The 14992-nt window shown below is 42.0% G+C and overlaps 4 protein-coding genes across 4 annotated transcripts; 2 read left to right on the top strand and 2 right to left on the bottom strand.

Moving 5' to 3' along the window:
- The first annotated feature begins 71 nt into the window (after positions 1-71).
- LOC103982323 (dirigent protein 25) lies at positions 72-1007 on the top strand. The gene has a single exon (XM_009399220.3). It carries the CDS (start codon positions 245-247, stop codon positions 884-886), a length of 642 nt encoding a protein of 213 aa, XP_009397495.2. The 5' UTR covers positions 72-244; the 3' UTR covers positions 887-1007.
- Positions 996-3042, bottom strand: LOC135637335 (large ribosomal subunit protein uL29). Its single transcript, XM_065150027.1, has 4 exons — positions 2917-3042; positions 2709-2844; positions 2445-2601; positions 996-1215 (listed from the first exon to the last, which is right to left on the bottom strand). Exons 1-4 carry the CDS (start codon positions 2918-2920, stop codon positions 1141-1143), a joined length of 372 nt encoding a protein of 123 aa, XP_065006099.1. The 5' UTR covers positions 2921-3042; the 3' UTR covers positions 996-1140.
- A 2313-nt stretch (positions 3043-5355) lies between these two features.
- LOC135635022 (probable membrane-associated kinase regulator 4) lies at positions 5356-6622 on the bottom strand. Its single transcript, XM_065145815.1, has one exon. It carries the CDS (start codon positions 6473-6475, stop codon positions 5495-5497), a length of 981 nt encoding a protein of 326 aa, XP_065001887.1. The 5' UTR covers positions 6476-6622; the 3' UTR covers positions 5356-5494.
- Positions 6623-12827: 6205 nt separating this feature from the next.
- LOC135635395 (zinc finger protein CONSTANS-LIKE 2-like) lies at positions 12828-14089 on the top strand. The gene is made up of 3 exons (XM_065146427.1): positions 12828-13201; positions 13316-13462; positions 13541-14089. The coding sequence occupies exons 1-3, from the start codon at positions 12833-12835 to the stop codon at positions 13829-13831; spliced, it is 807 nt and encodes a 268-aa protein (XP_065002499.1). The 5' UTR covers positions 12828-12832; the 3' UTR covers positions 13832-14089.
- Positions 14090-14992: the final 903 nt, after the last annotated feature.

A 14992-nucleotide genomic window follows, 5' to 3' on the forward strand; every position in this document is an offset into this window, starting at 1 on the left:
TCTCTCTCTCTCTCTCTCTCTCTCTCTCTCTCTCTCTCTGTGGAAATAATCCTGGGAAATGGAGTTGGTGTGATTGTTGTTTTGGTTGGCAAAGCCATGCATCATCAGCTCTGACTAAACCACTCCATTATGATCATCGTTGTGCTCGGCTAAACCATTCCAACGTCAAGAAAGCCTCATCTTCCATATAAACACTACACGTATGGGTTTCAACTCACTGCCCATGAATCCCATTTAGCAGATAATGATGGCCACCTACAAGTCCAACCTACTCTTGTTTCTCTTCTTCGTCTTCGTCACCATCGACCTCTCGACTTCCGCGAGGAATTTGGATCACAAAACAACGACTTCCCCTGCGACCGACCAGACGATAACCTTCATAATGAACGACGTCCTCGGGAGTCGGCACAGCGGCGCCCCGCTACGGTCACCACAGCCGATGAGCGTCGACCTCGGCAGAACACAGTTCAGGGATCAAACAGGTCCGGCAAGAGGCTGGCTACCGATCCTCGCGAGCGCACCGGCATTGCAGGCCGGAACAGTGACGGCGGTCGACGAGGAGCTGGCGGGCAACGTCGAGCTTGGGTCGCCGCTGTCGGGGAAGGCGCAAGGGATATATGTGACGAGCTTGGAGGACAACAGCAGCCACATTGTGGCGATGAGAGTCACCTTCGCAGGTGGAGGCGGCGAGATGGGGGACAGTCTGAGCCTCTTCGGAGTCCATCAGCCGGCCCAAGAGGAGTCCCACATCGCCGTGGTGGGCGGCACCGGAAGGTATCGAGACGCAAATGGTATTGCCATACTAAAAGCTGTGGCGTCAAAATACAGCAGCGAGAAGGAGAGCATGCAACACAAAGTTCTTGCGGTACATGTTTATCTCAAGTAATACTGGGAGCATTTTGTTTTCCTTGGCAATGCCGACCAACCTATTTATAACCTGTGATCTTGTGAAACACAATCGAGAAATCAGACCAATGCTGCCATGTAATAACAAGTTGATCACACAATATATCGTCTTCCTCAGCCATTTTAAAGTACAAAATCCAACCATAGTGTTTCAAAATTAATTAATCGATAAAGCAGAAGTCAAAACATACAGTACTCATTATAAAGCAAGAGTGGATTCATAAGCATTCTAATCTAAGCTTTGATGGCATACTTTCTCATCGGGAAGTACATCTCCTTTTTCTTCTCCCGTTCTGTCTTCAATGAATCCTGTGGTACGCAAGAAACACGACATCAATCTATGAACCGTGGCCCAAAAAAAAAGCAAATGCAAATAAAAAGAACATTGATGTTAATTCTAGAGAGCTTTTACTTGATGACCGATCATGGAATTGTATCGGTGTCAACAAGCACACTTTGAATCAACTTCATACGAGATATTATGTAATGCAATGATCTGAATTAGTATAATTATAAAAGCACAGATATCATGCTCATCCAATCCATAGAACAGTTTTCAGATAGTCTGAAAACCAGAACATAATGGTCATTTTATTTAGCATTTTATTGCAATATAAATATTTGATTTTATGTTGAACAAGATAGCATAAGCTTACTCGATGCTTCTTTAAGAGAGAACTATGTTAAGGACAAATTGAGTTCCTTCTGTAATCTTCGTTTCAACCATCTACATAGCTTAATTATCCCTATAGCTAAATTTTCTATTCTCCAAAGACAACAATTCAATCCTCCAAATCTTTGGATTATTTTGCAGATCAAGCAACCTAATATTCTCCTGTGATAGTCGATATAAACCTAACATTTCCCACTAGGCAATTTAAATGCAATATTAGCAACTACACCTTCACACAAGATAATCCAAGAAACACAACTCTGTTCACAAAACCACACAACTCAAGTATACAGTGATCTGAAATGCTAGATAATAAATGGTCTTGAAGAACCAAGGGCACAAACTTAATGCAATATTAGCAACTACACCTTAAATGCAATATTAAGGTGACATTACCCACTAGGCAATTTAAACGCAATGTTAGCAACTACACCTTCACACAAGATAATCCAAGAAACACAACTCTGTTCACAAAACCACACAACTCAAGTATACAGTGATCTGAAATGCTAGATAATAAATGGTCTTGAAGAACCAAGGGCACAAACTTAATGCAATAATGGTCTTTTTGGGATGTTCATCTTCCCAAACAAACATTTCAGGCAATAAAATAAAGTGGATGAGTGTTATATCATGATAAATAATGTTCTTACATCACAGAGCATTAGTGTTTAACTACAAGAAACACATGACCAAATCAAACAGTACAAAAAATCGCATCTTGAATGAAATTGACACTAAATGCACACATTTAAAAGTATTTTACAAGACTTAAGTTCATTTTCTTAGGGTTTTTTCCTACTTCATCAAAACAGAATAAAGTATTAGGAAACATAAGAAGAGGCAGCCCGAAGAAAAACGTTACCTGATGCTTGGTGAGACGGCGGCGGATGGCACGAGTCTTCTTGGGACGGAGATCGAGCGGGATGAACTTCTTGTTCTTGTAGGCCTCCCTCAGCGCCGCCTTCTGCTTCTGCGAGATCACGGTCAGCACCCGCGCGATCGACACCCTAACCACCTTACTGCAAAAGAAATCACGAAAAGATCAACCTTTGAAAAGGCGCCGAATCAAAGAGCAAGATGCGCACGAACAAAAGAACGACAGATCAAGGGGGCGAGGATCGCTCACATCTTGGAGAGCTTGTTGGGTGCGCCACCGGTGACTTTGGCGACGCGGAGGAGGGAGAGCTCGTTCTTGAGGTCCTTCAGCTGGGCCTGGAGCTCCGCCTTGGGCTTCCCCCGAAGCTCGTGAACCTTAATCCTCGCTACACCCAACAAATTACTCTTCATGATCAATCGAAAAGAGTGGCTTTAACCTTTCGGAAATAGTTTCTTACCCATCGGGATAGAATCGCCTCTCCCCCCTCGTCGCTTTCTTCCCCTTCCGCTTCCGCCGCGCGCAAACCCTAATCAAGTACGGTGGGCGAGGAAGAGTTATATATATCGAGAGAGGAGCTCCAAAACCCTAGCCGTTAAAGGAGCTCGGCTCAGATTAGTCGGCTCGCAAGTAGGCTTGGTTGGGCCAAAAGCCTTATTGGCTCGGCCCAATATGTTGCTTACAATGGGCATTCGGACTTTGATGATTTAACTCCTGAAAATTAGAGTTCAAAATCAAAATACCAAAAAAATAAATAAAAATAAAAACAATTTAAATCAATTCGTGCAAAATTGAGAGTAAAAAAATCAAAATAATAGAAGTAAAAGAGAACTTTCGTTAATTAATCATGATTATCATCGATAACCAATGATATTATAATTCATATTTTATTTCCTTTTCGAAATATTTTCTATACTATGATTGTTCGCTTTGTATTTATTATTTTGATTGATTTCAATTATTCATGTTTTAGACTTTTATATGATAAATATTTTTCATAATTAAAAATAGGTACTTGGATCCTAACATGTTAGATACCCACAAAATAGGCTAATAGATCCCAATAAATATTTTATTCTTGATCGAAAGAATATATTTCGGTCTAAGCTCTTCTCAAGAAATCTCATCTGTTTTCTTTTATTAATTTGAGTATCGAAAGACGTTATACATTCTACGACTTAGGGTTACAGATCAAACTAACTATCCAAGTTGATCTTAGGGTTACGGATCCATATCATCGAAAAATTTTATCTTGAGATTTGTGTCAAAACTGATTTATAGAAATAGATACGTATATTTATTTTTTGCCATCATCATTAACATCATTAAAAATATATAATTTGCACTACAGTTTCAGTATATGATTGCACTTCATCCTAGTTTTTTTCTTGGTCTGCCTCGCTTCTACAGATATCATTGTCTATGAAAATGTATCTCTAATGTATCTCTTGGATTCTTGATATGATGAAAACCTTCCACATTTTTGTAACAGGAGAATAGGACAAAGTGTCAAATGGAAACTGATGTGGCTCAGTTCTCTAATTCCTGAAATATTCATGTCATTTGAGAACTCAATAAGAAGGCTTAAATCTCATCACTGAGTTTGTGGATACTAAACTATGATTCTCTCTATATTGATGTGGATGCTAACAAATCATTAACTGAAATCTCATATTTTAGGCAGTGTGTTCTTACCTACAAATATATATCAAGTTTTAGCATACCCATACCTCATCCAGGGAAAGTGGTGTTAGTATTTAAATGAAAGATACCCATAAGGGAAAGACCTTCATATGATAACCAGAATAAAAAAGATATCATGCATGCTGATGGATTAAAGGTGAGGGGTTCCTCTTCTGTGCCCATCAACTCTGGCTGCCAGTGCTCAACAGCATCACTTGAGTGGGGTGCCCTGCTTCCTTTTGACTTCAATCATACCAATCCTTTTGGTGACATGCTTGCCTTGTTTAAGGTTTATTTGTCTCCACCTTAGATATCTTTTTCTTCTACTACTTAATGGCCAAGGAATCAACCTGTGAGTTTATGCAATGTGTTCTCTGAAAGCAAAGGTTCATATGCAGCTTATGGACAAGTGGTATTCTGCAATCATTACCACTGCTATGATCATGGCTTTGTATTAAGTTTCTAACTCTAGGTTATGAGGACATGCAGATGACCTCAGGTGGCACTATCACATTAGGTATTTGAAGATTTGTTTCTTTGGGTAGTTTGTCTTGTAGGTTATAGTCTTACATTTTTTAGTCTGTCAACAAAAATATACTTGCCAAGAATGTGAAAGATACTCTCAGAAATGACAGCCAGAGAAACTGTTTCATTGTAATGTGTGGATAACTGGTAGGATTAGCATCTCACAATCTCTAGAGATCAATACTGATTCCTACATGGACATTGTTGATGGGAACAGACTTACCTGCAAACCATAAATGGGAAAACAGTCCATGCTAGTGATTGATGATGTCTAGCTTCAAACTATGGTGACAGGCAGAGAGATGAAAGGATATTAAGTTTGTCATGAAATGATAGGAAGTGACAGTGTACTGTAAAGAAATCTATTATTGCTATCAAACTTGGAGTCTTTGCTATCACTTCATACATCACTTTCACTGAACAATATGTAAATCTATTATTGCTTTTAATCCGATCGAATGCAGTGAGCTGCCTCATTTCCATGCCTACTTGCACCTCTTCATTTAAGATCACCTTTGCATCAAGGCACCTCCAACTGAGGCAATACAACATCTTTCTTCATGCATGCAGCATTGTATTCATTGCTTATGCCTATGCCCAGAGTTTTCATTGCTTAGATGCAGAAGCTGCAAGAACAAAGGTCACATCGATGCTGTTTCAAAGATGTTTTTAGCATCTAAAATAAGGATCATCAAGTAAAATAAAAGATTTCTTTGTGTCGAGTTTCATCAGGAATACAGTGCTTAGGTTCATAGATTGAATCATGGCATACATAGGTAAACACACTGCAATTCGATCGTCCTCGTTCTTTTTTATATAGTGGACATCATTCACATCACTCTTCCCCAAATTCTTGGCTTCTCATGTTGACTATGTGGAGCAATTTTAGACACAGAGAGCAAACAGAACCCAATCTCACTTGTGCTTCTTCTGGCCGAGTCCTTCTGATGAGACTTCTTACAGTAAGCAATTGCTCCTTGGATCGAGCTCTCTATGTCAGAGTTGACACTGCTGCTCCTTTTCAGCGTCGGTTGTCCATAGGATTCCTTGGAGTTCACACTCGAAAAGGATGAAGATTTAGAGGAAGTGCATGATGAAGAAGAAATGGAGGACTTAACTGATGACTGCCAGTGGTTTGCACCAGAAAAAGACCTCCTGTGTCCTGCAATTACTGCTTCCTTCGTCTTCGCTTCTTCTTTGCTCCTTTCTGCTTCCTTTTGGCAGGCATGCGAGCAGTGCTCGTCTTTAGAGGCTGCAAATTTCTCATTCGAACATCGAGATTTGGTGAAGAAGGACTTGAAATAAGCTTTGGAAGCTTTCAGCTTCAGCCCAAGCGTGGCTTCCTTTATGAACTTGAGCTTCCTGGTCCATGATCTCTTCGGGTGTGACTGGATGAGCTCCTCGGAGCAGTCATCTGCCTCGAGCTCTCCACTGACGTAGCAAGAAGTGGCGGGCGAGGCGTTGCAGGACTGATATGGAGTAGAGGTGGCAACACTTCGAGTTCTGATGACTGCAGTACTCTTCTCAATCTGATCCGAGCCGCGTTCACGGATGAAGAAAGTCGGATCGTGGACGAGCTCCTCCCCCATATGCAACCGCGGGGGATGGTGGAGGGGAAGGAGCTTTCCTTGGAAGAAGAGCTCATCTGCAGGGGAAGCCACGGGCTCGGTCTGCTGTGGGTTGGCACTCATTTGGAACTCGAACTCTGTCGGGTGCGGAGGAGAAGCGCAGAAGAAGGTGACGGAGCTGAAGTCCATGTCGATGTAGTCTTCTTCTGCTAACTGTTCATTTGGAGGAGGGTTTCTTGCCATAGGAGAAGACCGGAAGAAACTTTCTCTGTGCTCTCCTCTGTGGCGTAGTCTTTGGAGAGAAGAGATTGGAAGATGGCGTCATTTAAAGCATGGATTTGGCCAAGAGAAGCCGAGGATAAACAATCTCCCTCTCTCTCTCTCTCTCTCTCTCTCTCTCTCTCTCTCTCTCTCTCCATGCAACACAAATCTGTGTGCTCTAATGAACAATGCCACTGTTGCTAATTATCCAAAGTGAAAAATAGTCTCAACATGAGACAATCGGACATTCTGATCAGAGATATTAAAACCCAAACAGTCGGCTGGTTTAGATATCTATGCTGGGACAGAAGTAGCTTCATCTTTTTGACCAAGCTTAAGGCCATCTGTTGATGCTCACTGTGTCATACATACAGGGGTGGCACCTCTACAACGACAGAAGTAGCTTCTACAAATGTCAATATAATCCATGTGAGATTCTAATAGATTCAAAGAGATTACCATAAATATTTGATTCTTGATCTCTTTTTTTTGGTATCAAAATCTTCTCCTCTTAATAACACCAAACAGATAATTATCAAGAGTTTCATGTTTTTCTTTTCTAATCTTGAAGCTGGTGAAGAACGAGATTGCATTTGGTCTGCAAATTATCTTCAAGTATAGGAGTATCTGATGTAGGTCTACAAACACTAGATCATCCGTATCCAACTTGTTCTTTCTTGCTCTCTTCCATCCTTCATGTATCATCGTCGTCACTCTCTCACTGCATTGATTCTGCGTCTTAACACTCAGACCTGCCCGACAGTAATTGGTGGGTGGCAAATAGCTCGAGGCATCTTCTTTTTGGCTGGAGATCAATTTGACAGATGAGGTCGATCTGCCCTGTCTTTCGCGCTCTCCAACTCCATCATTAATTTCCTGAGAAAGCAGAGGCAGCCTATGCAATCAAGACAGCAGGAGAAGCCCAAATCTTAATTCCCAGTTCTCTGTTCCTGTTCGATCCATGTCTTTTTTCTTCTGTCCGTGGATCCAACAGTCTTACAGAAAGATTGCTGATTCGGTAAGAGGAATAATCATGCATTTGATTATTTCCATGGCGTTCCAAATAAATAAGCTCAAAGAACAAGATGATGAGGATTGATTAGGCCACCACATGCTGGATTGAAGGAAAGGTAATGCATTCATTCATCTCCTGCATCAGCTGTGGCCTTATTTTGCCTTCCTACAACACCAAAACCTGCAATCACATTCTCTTTGCCAAGTGGCAATCATATCATGTCTCCGGATGCTGAAGATATCAAGGTAATGTAATCATCTCTTGCTTCAGCTGTGGCAAACAAGCAGGCCAAACTCCACTATCTATATAGCATTTTTGGCCTTGGATTGCTTTACTGCAACACCAAAACCTGCAATCACTTTCTTCTTACCATGTAAATATTATGCAGTCAATTCATCAGCTCTCTCAGATTAGATTTTGAAGGCCAATCACCCACTTGAGGCTGACATCCATGTCAAACCTCTTGAGCAATTTTGACCACTTTGGGCCAAGCACCACAACCCTTACAATAGTTCGGGCCCAATCCCAGATATGTGAGTGTGTCCTATTAACCAATCCGTAAACCACGGTTAGGTACACTGAATCGGGGTTGGAATATATTTAGGTCGAAAAGTATAGATAGAATAAATTCATGAGTAATCTACATCTTGAAATGATAGTGGTGGATTGTTTCAGATACATAAGACTATCGCGAATACGATTGAATTCGGATCACGAAAAGTAGATGATAAGATGTTTTTGTATCTTTTGATTTTTCTTGGCAATTTTTTTATATATATTTTCAAATCTTTTGATGTCTTATCTTGGTTTTTATGTATAATGTAATGGTCTATCTACACTGAGGTACTGAACATGTTTAAGGAATTGTACCCAAGTCTTTGTGTAGTTGGAGCTGTACATGTTGTCCCTTCCAAAACCTAACAAGAGACTCACAACACCACCCAAATCAATGACCTTCTTGACATAGCTCTCAACACATAGCTCGCTTGCATCTTCTTGACATGTCATGTTGTGTGCTGCAAGTCCCTTGACGCCCATCACCCAAGCAATAATTTCATTCCCACTCATGGCTATAGTGGTGGGAGGACTGTTTTCCCTGTTGACCTTCTCTCTCTCTCTCTCTCTCTCTCTCTCTTTGTCTCTCAGGATTGCACCACATCCTAATCTTCTTCCTTCCCACTTGTCTTCGTGTGTACCTACCAATGGATGATAACAAATGTGTGCGAGAAGATGGATCGCCAACTCTGCAACTAGAGATCTCCCAGGATCACCCAACAGTATGAACTCTGTCACCCTCCTGCTTGCTTGTGTTCAGAAGCTCTGATGAATCCTCTCATCATCTCCTCATGATGCCGCTGGGTGCGCGTGGACTTCATGGTGCTGTGTTGGCCATGGCCACTGCGAGCTGGGATTGGATGCTGCTGATTCTGTCATGAATGAGTGGGCAATCGAGAGCTCGATGCAGCAGCACAGTGACCTCTGCCCATGCTGAGTGACTGAGCAAACACATGCTGTCCAATAGATGATCGAAACAACATGGATGTCTCCTTTATACCTTTCTTATCTGTGACATCTGCAGGCAGTCGTGTTCAAAGATGAAATCATTCTCCCACGGAACTATCTGTGGGTCTGTGGGGTCGAAACATGTTTGCATTTCTTGTCTTTGAATTCTTAGTTGACAGGGGCAGAGTTTAGAAGCATTTTGATTGTTGTTAAGGCTGTTCTTGTGGACTTCAGAGGTTCTGAACAGGCCATCCATCCTACATTCGATGCAATGATTAGAGTCTGTGACTCCTAAGCAACCAAAGCTGCTGCTTGTTTCACGAGGCTCGCTCTTCTTCATGGGAACAGGTGGTGCCATCTTAATATACTCAAATGATGCAAGCTGAGAACCTTTTGATGTGCTATCTGCACCACAAGTTCTGAGCTTGTACTCTGTATCTGTCATCTGTCACCATTTTTTGGGGTTGTGTTTGTTGATTAGGCCAGGTTAGTGGCTTCCTGGTGGTGGTTTGTAGAAGCCAATCATCATTTCTTCCATGAAAAGAATCATACAAGTTCCAGCACAGCCATCTGAGCAATATTAAAAGGACTTACTGCACTTCAATCTTCTCCTGCCTTTGGAATATGAGAGAGTGAAACAAATCTGCAGATTGTTTCTAATCTGGTGAGATGCATTCTTCATCTCAAAGAGGGTTGGAGATGCACAACGCTGGTGCACAGTCTGATAGATTGGGCCACTGTGTAGTGCTCCAGAGTCAAAAGGCTGTCATTCTTCATGTTTCTATTTGGATTACATCCAACAGCTGAAGAGAATTGCATCATTTTTTTTACTTCCAGGCTCCAAGTGGATCATTCTTTGTTAATCAATGTTGTGAACACCATTAGTGGTGCTCTGAAAGCAGATCAAAGCCAGATAGAGTGAATGAAAGTTATAATGATGGGTGGATTCATTGGATGCAGAGGTGGAGTGCTGTAGGGATGGTAAAGCCAAACAGTAGGATGTAGGAATCAAGCTTTTCCTTTCAATATTAACCTCCTTTCCATCCGACCCAAACAGTGGTAGCTGCCTCCCTCTAGTAAATGCCTAGAAGGGAAACCAAGGTGTGGACCAGGGGAAGGGAATTCTCATGAAATATGTTTGATTCAAGTGATTGAATCTTTGATATTATGAGAATTAGGAGAGCATTTTTATTAATGTGTGCACCATCAAGTCTTCAACTGAGTTGACTTTGCCAGTCTTGTCAAATCAAGCATGATCAAGGAGGGAGTTGACTGTTTTTTATCATTATTTCATGACTTTTGCTTGGTGGGACTCCCATACCATACAATTTGGAGGCAGACTTCTCCTCTCTCTTTCTCTGTCATTCTCACCAATACAATTTGGTGGGATTTAGATCTTCTCAGAAGATAGGTGGCCATAGAGAATGCTTGAATTTTTCTTCCATGTTTTTGGTTTTCTGATACATGGCAAGTCCATTCCCACCTACACCAATAGTGCTGTCTCTATTGATACTCTTCAACCCCAGTGCTGCAAGATACTTGAGAAAGCACAATCTGAATCATCAATCCAACAACATGAAGTACCTTACAATGCATCATATGCTAACTTCATGCACTCCTCAAGGATCCATCTGCTGTCACTTGTATCTGCAGCAGAGCCTTCATCTGCAAGTCTAAAGCTGATCTCCTCTTTGATTCTGTTAATGCACTCACCATGTTCCATCAACTTGTTTCCTTAACACAGTCTGCCAGATTGGCTGTTCCATTGTTGCTCTCCTCCTCTGCCTTTTGGGAAAAGTTACAGAATCACAAACTAATAAAATGGATGAATAATTTGCTAATGCACTTTACAGATGCTATCAACCAGACAAAATTACTCAGGAGACATTTCTTTCTCAGTTAATAATTTGACAAATGATGGTTCAGTGTATGTCTTTACAGAGTCATCTGGAATTAGGAATCAAGTTACGTGAAATTATAAATCTATATATTAAAAGCAGCTTTAAGGAAAAAAAAAAGAGGAATAATCTTTGTTTGCTCTTTTGTAAAGATCAGACATGCAATGCTAGCAGATGATACATTAACTTGGAAGCATCAAGTTTGTCAACCATGTCAAATATCTTCTCAAAGCCCCACAAACTAAGAAGCTTCTTAATCAACATATCACTCTGTGGAATTTGAACTTCAAAATTAGAAGGTCCACTGCTGTGATTCTAGAAATGAAAAATAAAAGAAAAAGAGAGGATTTTTCTTATTTTGTTTGTGCTAGTGGGTGAATAGTTTGATGGTCTTCATCTCAATCATTGGCAGATCAAATCATTTAAGTTTTTGTTCCCAAAATGTTAATGTAATGGAAAGACATTCCATTTTAGAGGAGTCTGCAGCTCTGTTGCTGCCTGCCACAGTTCCCTGATGATATTTATTGTCAAAATCTAATGGTTTTCCAATATATGGGTAAATATCTTAAAAAACTAAACCATAATTCCTCCTTCATCAATATTTTGAGTTGTCATTAAAGAAAAACAAAAGAGAAGTAATTCCATATGCATTGTAAACCTGATAATCCAAGTACTTCCTTCTGCATGTTCATCAAACAGTGCATGAACTGCATCAGTATTTTGCTCCTCAAGTTTAATCGAAAACTTTGATGATGTTTAACCATTCATGAGAAGCTTTTCCTTCTGCAGACATTTTGCTGGAACTGTAAAGTAGCCTCTTCTCTTTGGCTGTTTTGCAAAGCTCAAGCATCTTGTTGACAGGTTCTTACTGCTCCAAAAATATGCAGAAAGATGCCTTTGCTAACAAAGAAGTTTCAGATATGCTTAAACTTATTGATGACAAAAAGGTGTCAATTTAATGAACAATTATGGCACACATGATAAGGATTAAACATGAAACCTTGTGCAGTTGAAGATACCGTCGCATAAAAAAATTTACGAGGAACAAGTTTTCTAGTCTAATTCAAAATAATTAATATGTTCGTATGATTAGACAATTATTAGAGCAAAATATAACACTCAACTCACATATATAGATTTTATGAATTCTTGAAAATATAACAGCAGAGTAGGATTATAAAGAAGGTGAGTTAATTGATGCATGCCATTTTCTCTTTTGCTTTTATAGGGACCTTTGGTAGCTTAAACTAAATTACCACTTGCCAAGTGCATCATCTACAAGTAATTGACTACTTGGTAAAGGAAGGGATAGGTTGATCATTAGCATGCTTAAAATACTAAAAATAAATTAGTCTGAAACAATCTGCAATATCATTAGCTTTAAGCAACTCAAAGAAATGAAGAGGGCCATCAAGCTGTTTCAGATCCATTGCTTGATTTATCTGTTAATTACAGATCAAACTGGTGGCTGTCAACCATTAGGCATGGCTTCTAGATTATATTTCAGCACAGTTCTGCTGTATCACTGCTCTACTGAGGTCAAATCCAGAAGAAAAAATGAGTTAGCTTTTAAAGATGCTTGTTCTTGAAACAGATTAGTGTGGAGGCAACATCTACCTTGAGCTAGCTAGCCTGCTACAGGGCACTCTGCTCTCTGTAGCACAATTGCCTGTAGGCAGCGGCAGCAGCAGCGGCAGCGGAAGGCAGTGGCTCCCTATATCATGTGTCTCGGAGAAGAGGCCATGGCAGTAGCACTCAGTAGCTCGACGCTGGTCCCGGGCCCACATCTCTCCTTGTCTGGGGCCCACTGTGGTCAACCCACGCATGTCATGGTCGGGTGGACCCCACGCCCTCTGTCCCCGGAGCTCCATTAAAATGCAGGCCCATGCCATCGTCTTCCCCTGCTCGAACCCAACCAGCGCCATGTTCCAGTCCTTCTTCTCCTCCGCCTCCTCCTCCTCCCCGTCTTCCTCCTCCTACAGGGAACCCAGTTTCCTCCCACCGGTCTTCTGCTCCGCCGCGGCTCCTCACGGACTCCTCTCCGACGCCAATGGCTGCCTCCCCCCTTTCCCTTCCTCCATTCCTCCTTATACGTCCTCCCCGTCCCCTTATTACCTCCACCGCAGCAGCAGCACGCACTCCCTGCCCCTTCGCCACCACTTTCCTGACGCCCTCAATCCCCCGCCTCCTCCTCCGCCGCCGCTCTCGTCGTCTCCGTCCTCCTCCTCCTGCGACTACTTCGACTTCAACGCCGGTCCAGTGAGGAGGGTCCTCAGCACCGGCGACCTCCAGGTCACCAAAGTCTCCGCCTTTCTCTGTTTCTATCTCCCAAAATCCCATTTTGATTCACTTCTCACGTTCAAATTCGGATCCTTGCTCTTCTCGTTCGATCAATTATGATGACAGGGGGTGAATGCTCTGCACGAGAGTTACAGCCAGGAAGGAGGAGTCATTGCTGGGAGAGTCGGACGATACAGCGCCGAGGAGAGGAAGGAAAGGATCGAAAGGTATCGCAGCAAGCGCAACCAACGGAACTTCCACAAAAAGATCACTGTGCGTATTCATCGACTCCTCCTCGATCGTTTCCTTCTTCGCCATATACGTCGCAAGTGAATTCATTTCGCGTTCCAGTATGCATGCAGGAAGACGCTGGCTGACAGCCGGCCGCGGGTTAGGGGCCGGTTCGCGAGGAACGGCGAGATGGAGACAGAGACGGAGGTCGAGACGGAGACAGCGGGCGCGAGCAGCTTTGGCTGCGTCGGCCACCACAACTACGAGCAAAATCAAAGCTGCAGTGTCGGAGGCGACTGGTGGAGCCAATTGCAGGCGGCGCTGGCGACGGATGAGGAAGACGAGAGCTGCTACGACGAGGACCTCCTCGCCAGCTTCGCCGACGTCTTCACCATGAGCAATCTCTCCTGAACTCCAAAGCAGCAGAGAAAGAGACGAGGGTAGTACTGGAAGCTCGGTCGTAGGTGCAGCGGCAGTAAATTCCTGTTGTAGTCTTCTGATGTCTCGAAGCGCGACCTCGGGGCAGTTCCTTTTCTCTCCTCCTCAGATACTTCTATAAATCTCACAGCTTTCTCAGTCAACTTGATGCCATTGTATTAAATCTCTGCATGAGAGAGAACAAAGAGTCACGCTTACTGAGATTTATATGGCCACAGAGAATAAGAACAAAGCCGCTGTTTGTCTCGTTAATTTAACGTAGCTTTGCATCATCATCATCATCATCATCGCACCCGTGTTCATACTTTTGGGAAAAGTCGTCCTTTTCTTCATCTGCAAACAAGGCTATTCTATGCTGAGTGCCCCCATTGAGATAGATCATGGATATTTCCAAGATGTTGGAATGGTGAGCTTTGGGTTTGCTTTGCAGTAAAGACACTCATAGCACAAGGATGGGAGAAAGAGAACAGACATTATTCTTTACCTTCTTCTAATCATTTTGTTGGTGCCTTTCATGAAATCCCACTCCATTAATCAGCAACACTGGTCGGCATAATGATGTTGTTAGATTCACTCCTCAGAAATTACTGCAACCCAACTTTTGTGACCCTTAAAAAGGTGATTCATAGTTTATAAGTGGGGAATGATAAGCATACTCTTTTCTTTTTCAGCAGAGGCTGTACCACAACAAAGTGTTGATCATTTTGACATGAAAGTGACCGTAGTAGGCTGTTTGGTCAAAGGAAAGAGAGACTGAGAACACTGGCATTAATTACCTAAATGTAAATTCTGGGTTCTATGTGTTGTAGCTCAGAAAAGAAAAGAGAAAAAGGGTTCAAATAGTGATACTCGAACATGTTCAGCAATGGTTTGATTCTTGAGCAGTTCATTAGTGGCTAAATGATTGTGCATCAGCATAGGGTATTTGCTAGTACTATTTAGATATGTATATTAACTAGGAAAGAAAGAGCATAGCATTGTTCAACAAAGTGAGCTGCAACAAAAGTTCTGACCATGTTGAAGGCTGGAACCTTGAAAAGGATGGAATACATTGCATTTAGGCCAACTATAAAGTGACTGCAGTAGCACAAGTTTTGATACAAGTTTGGTGGTGTTAGATTTCAGTGTTTTGAT

Source organism: Musa acuminata, chromosome BXJ3-4, assembly GCF_036884655.1.
Source record: "Musa acuminata AAA Group cultivar baxijiao chromosome BXJ3-4, Cavendish_Baxijiao_AAA, whole genome shotgun sequence".
Lineage (NCBI taxonomy): Eukaryota > Viridiplantae > Streptophyta > Magnoliopsida > Zingiberales > Musaceae > Musa > Musa acuminata.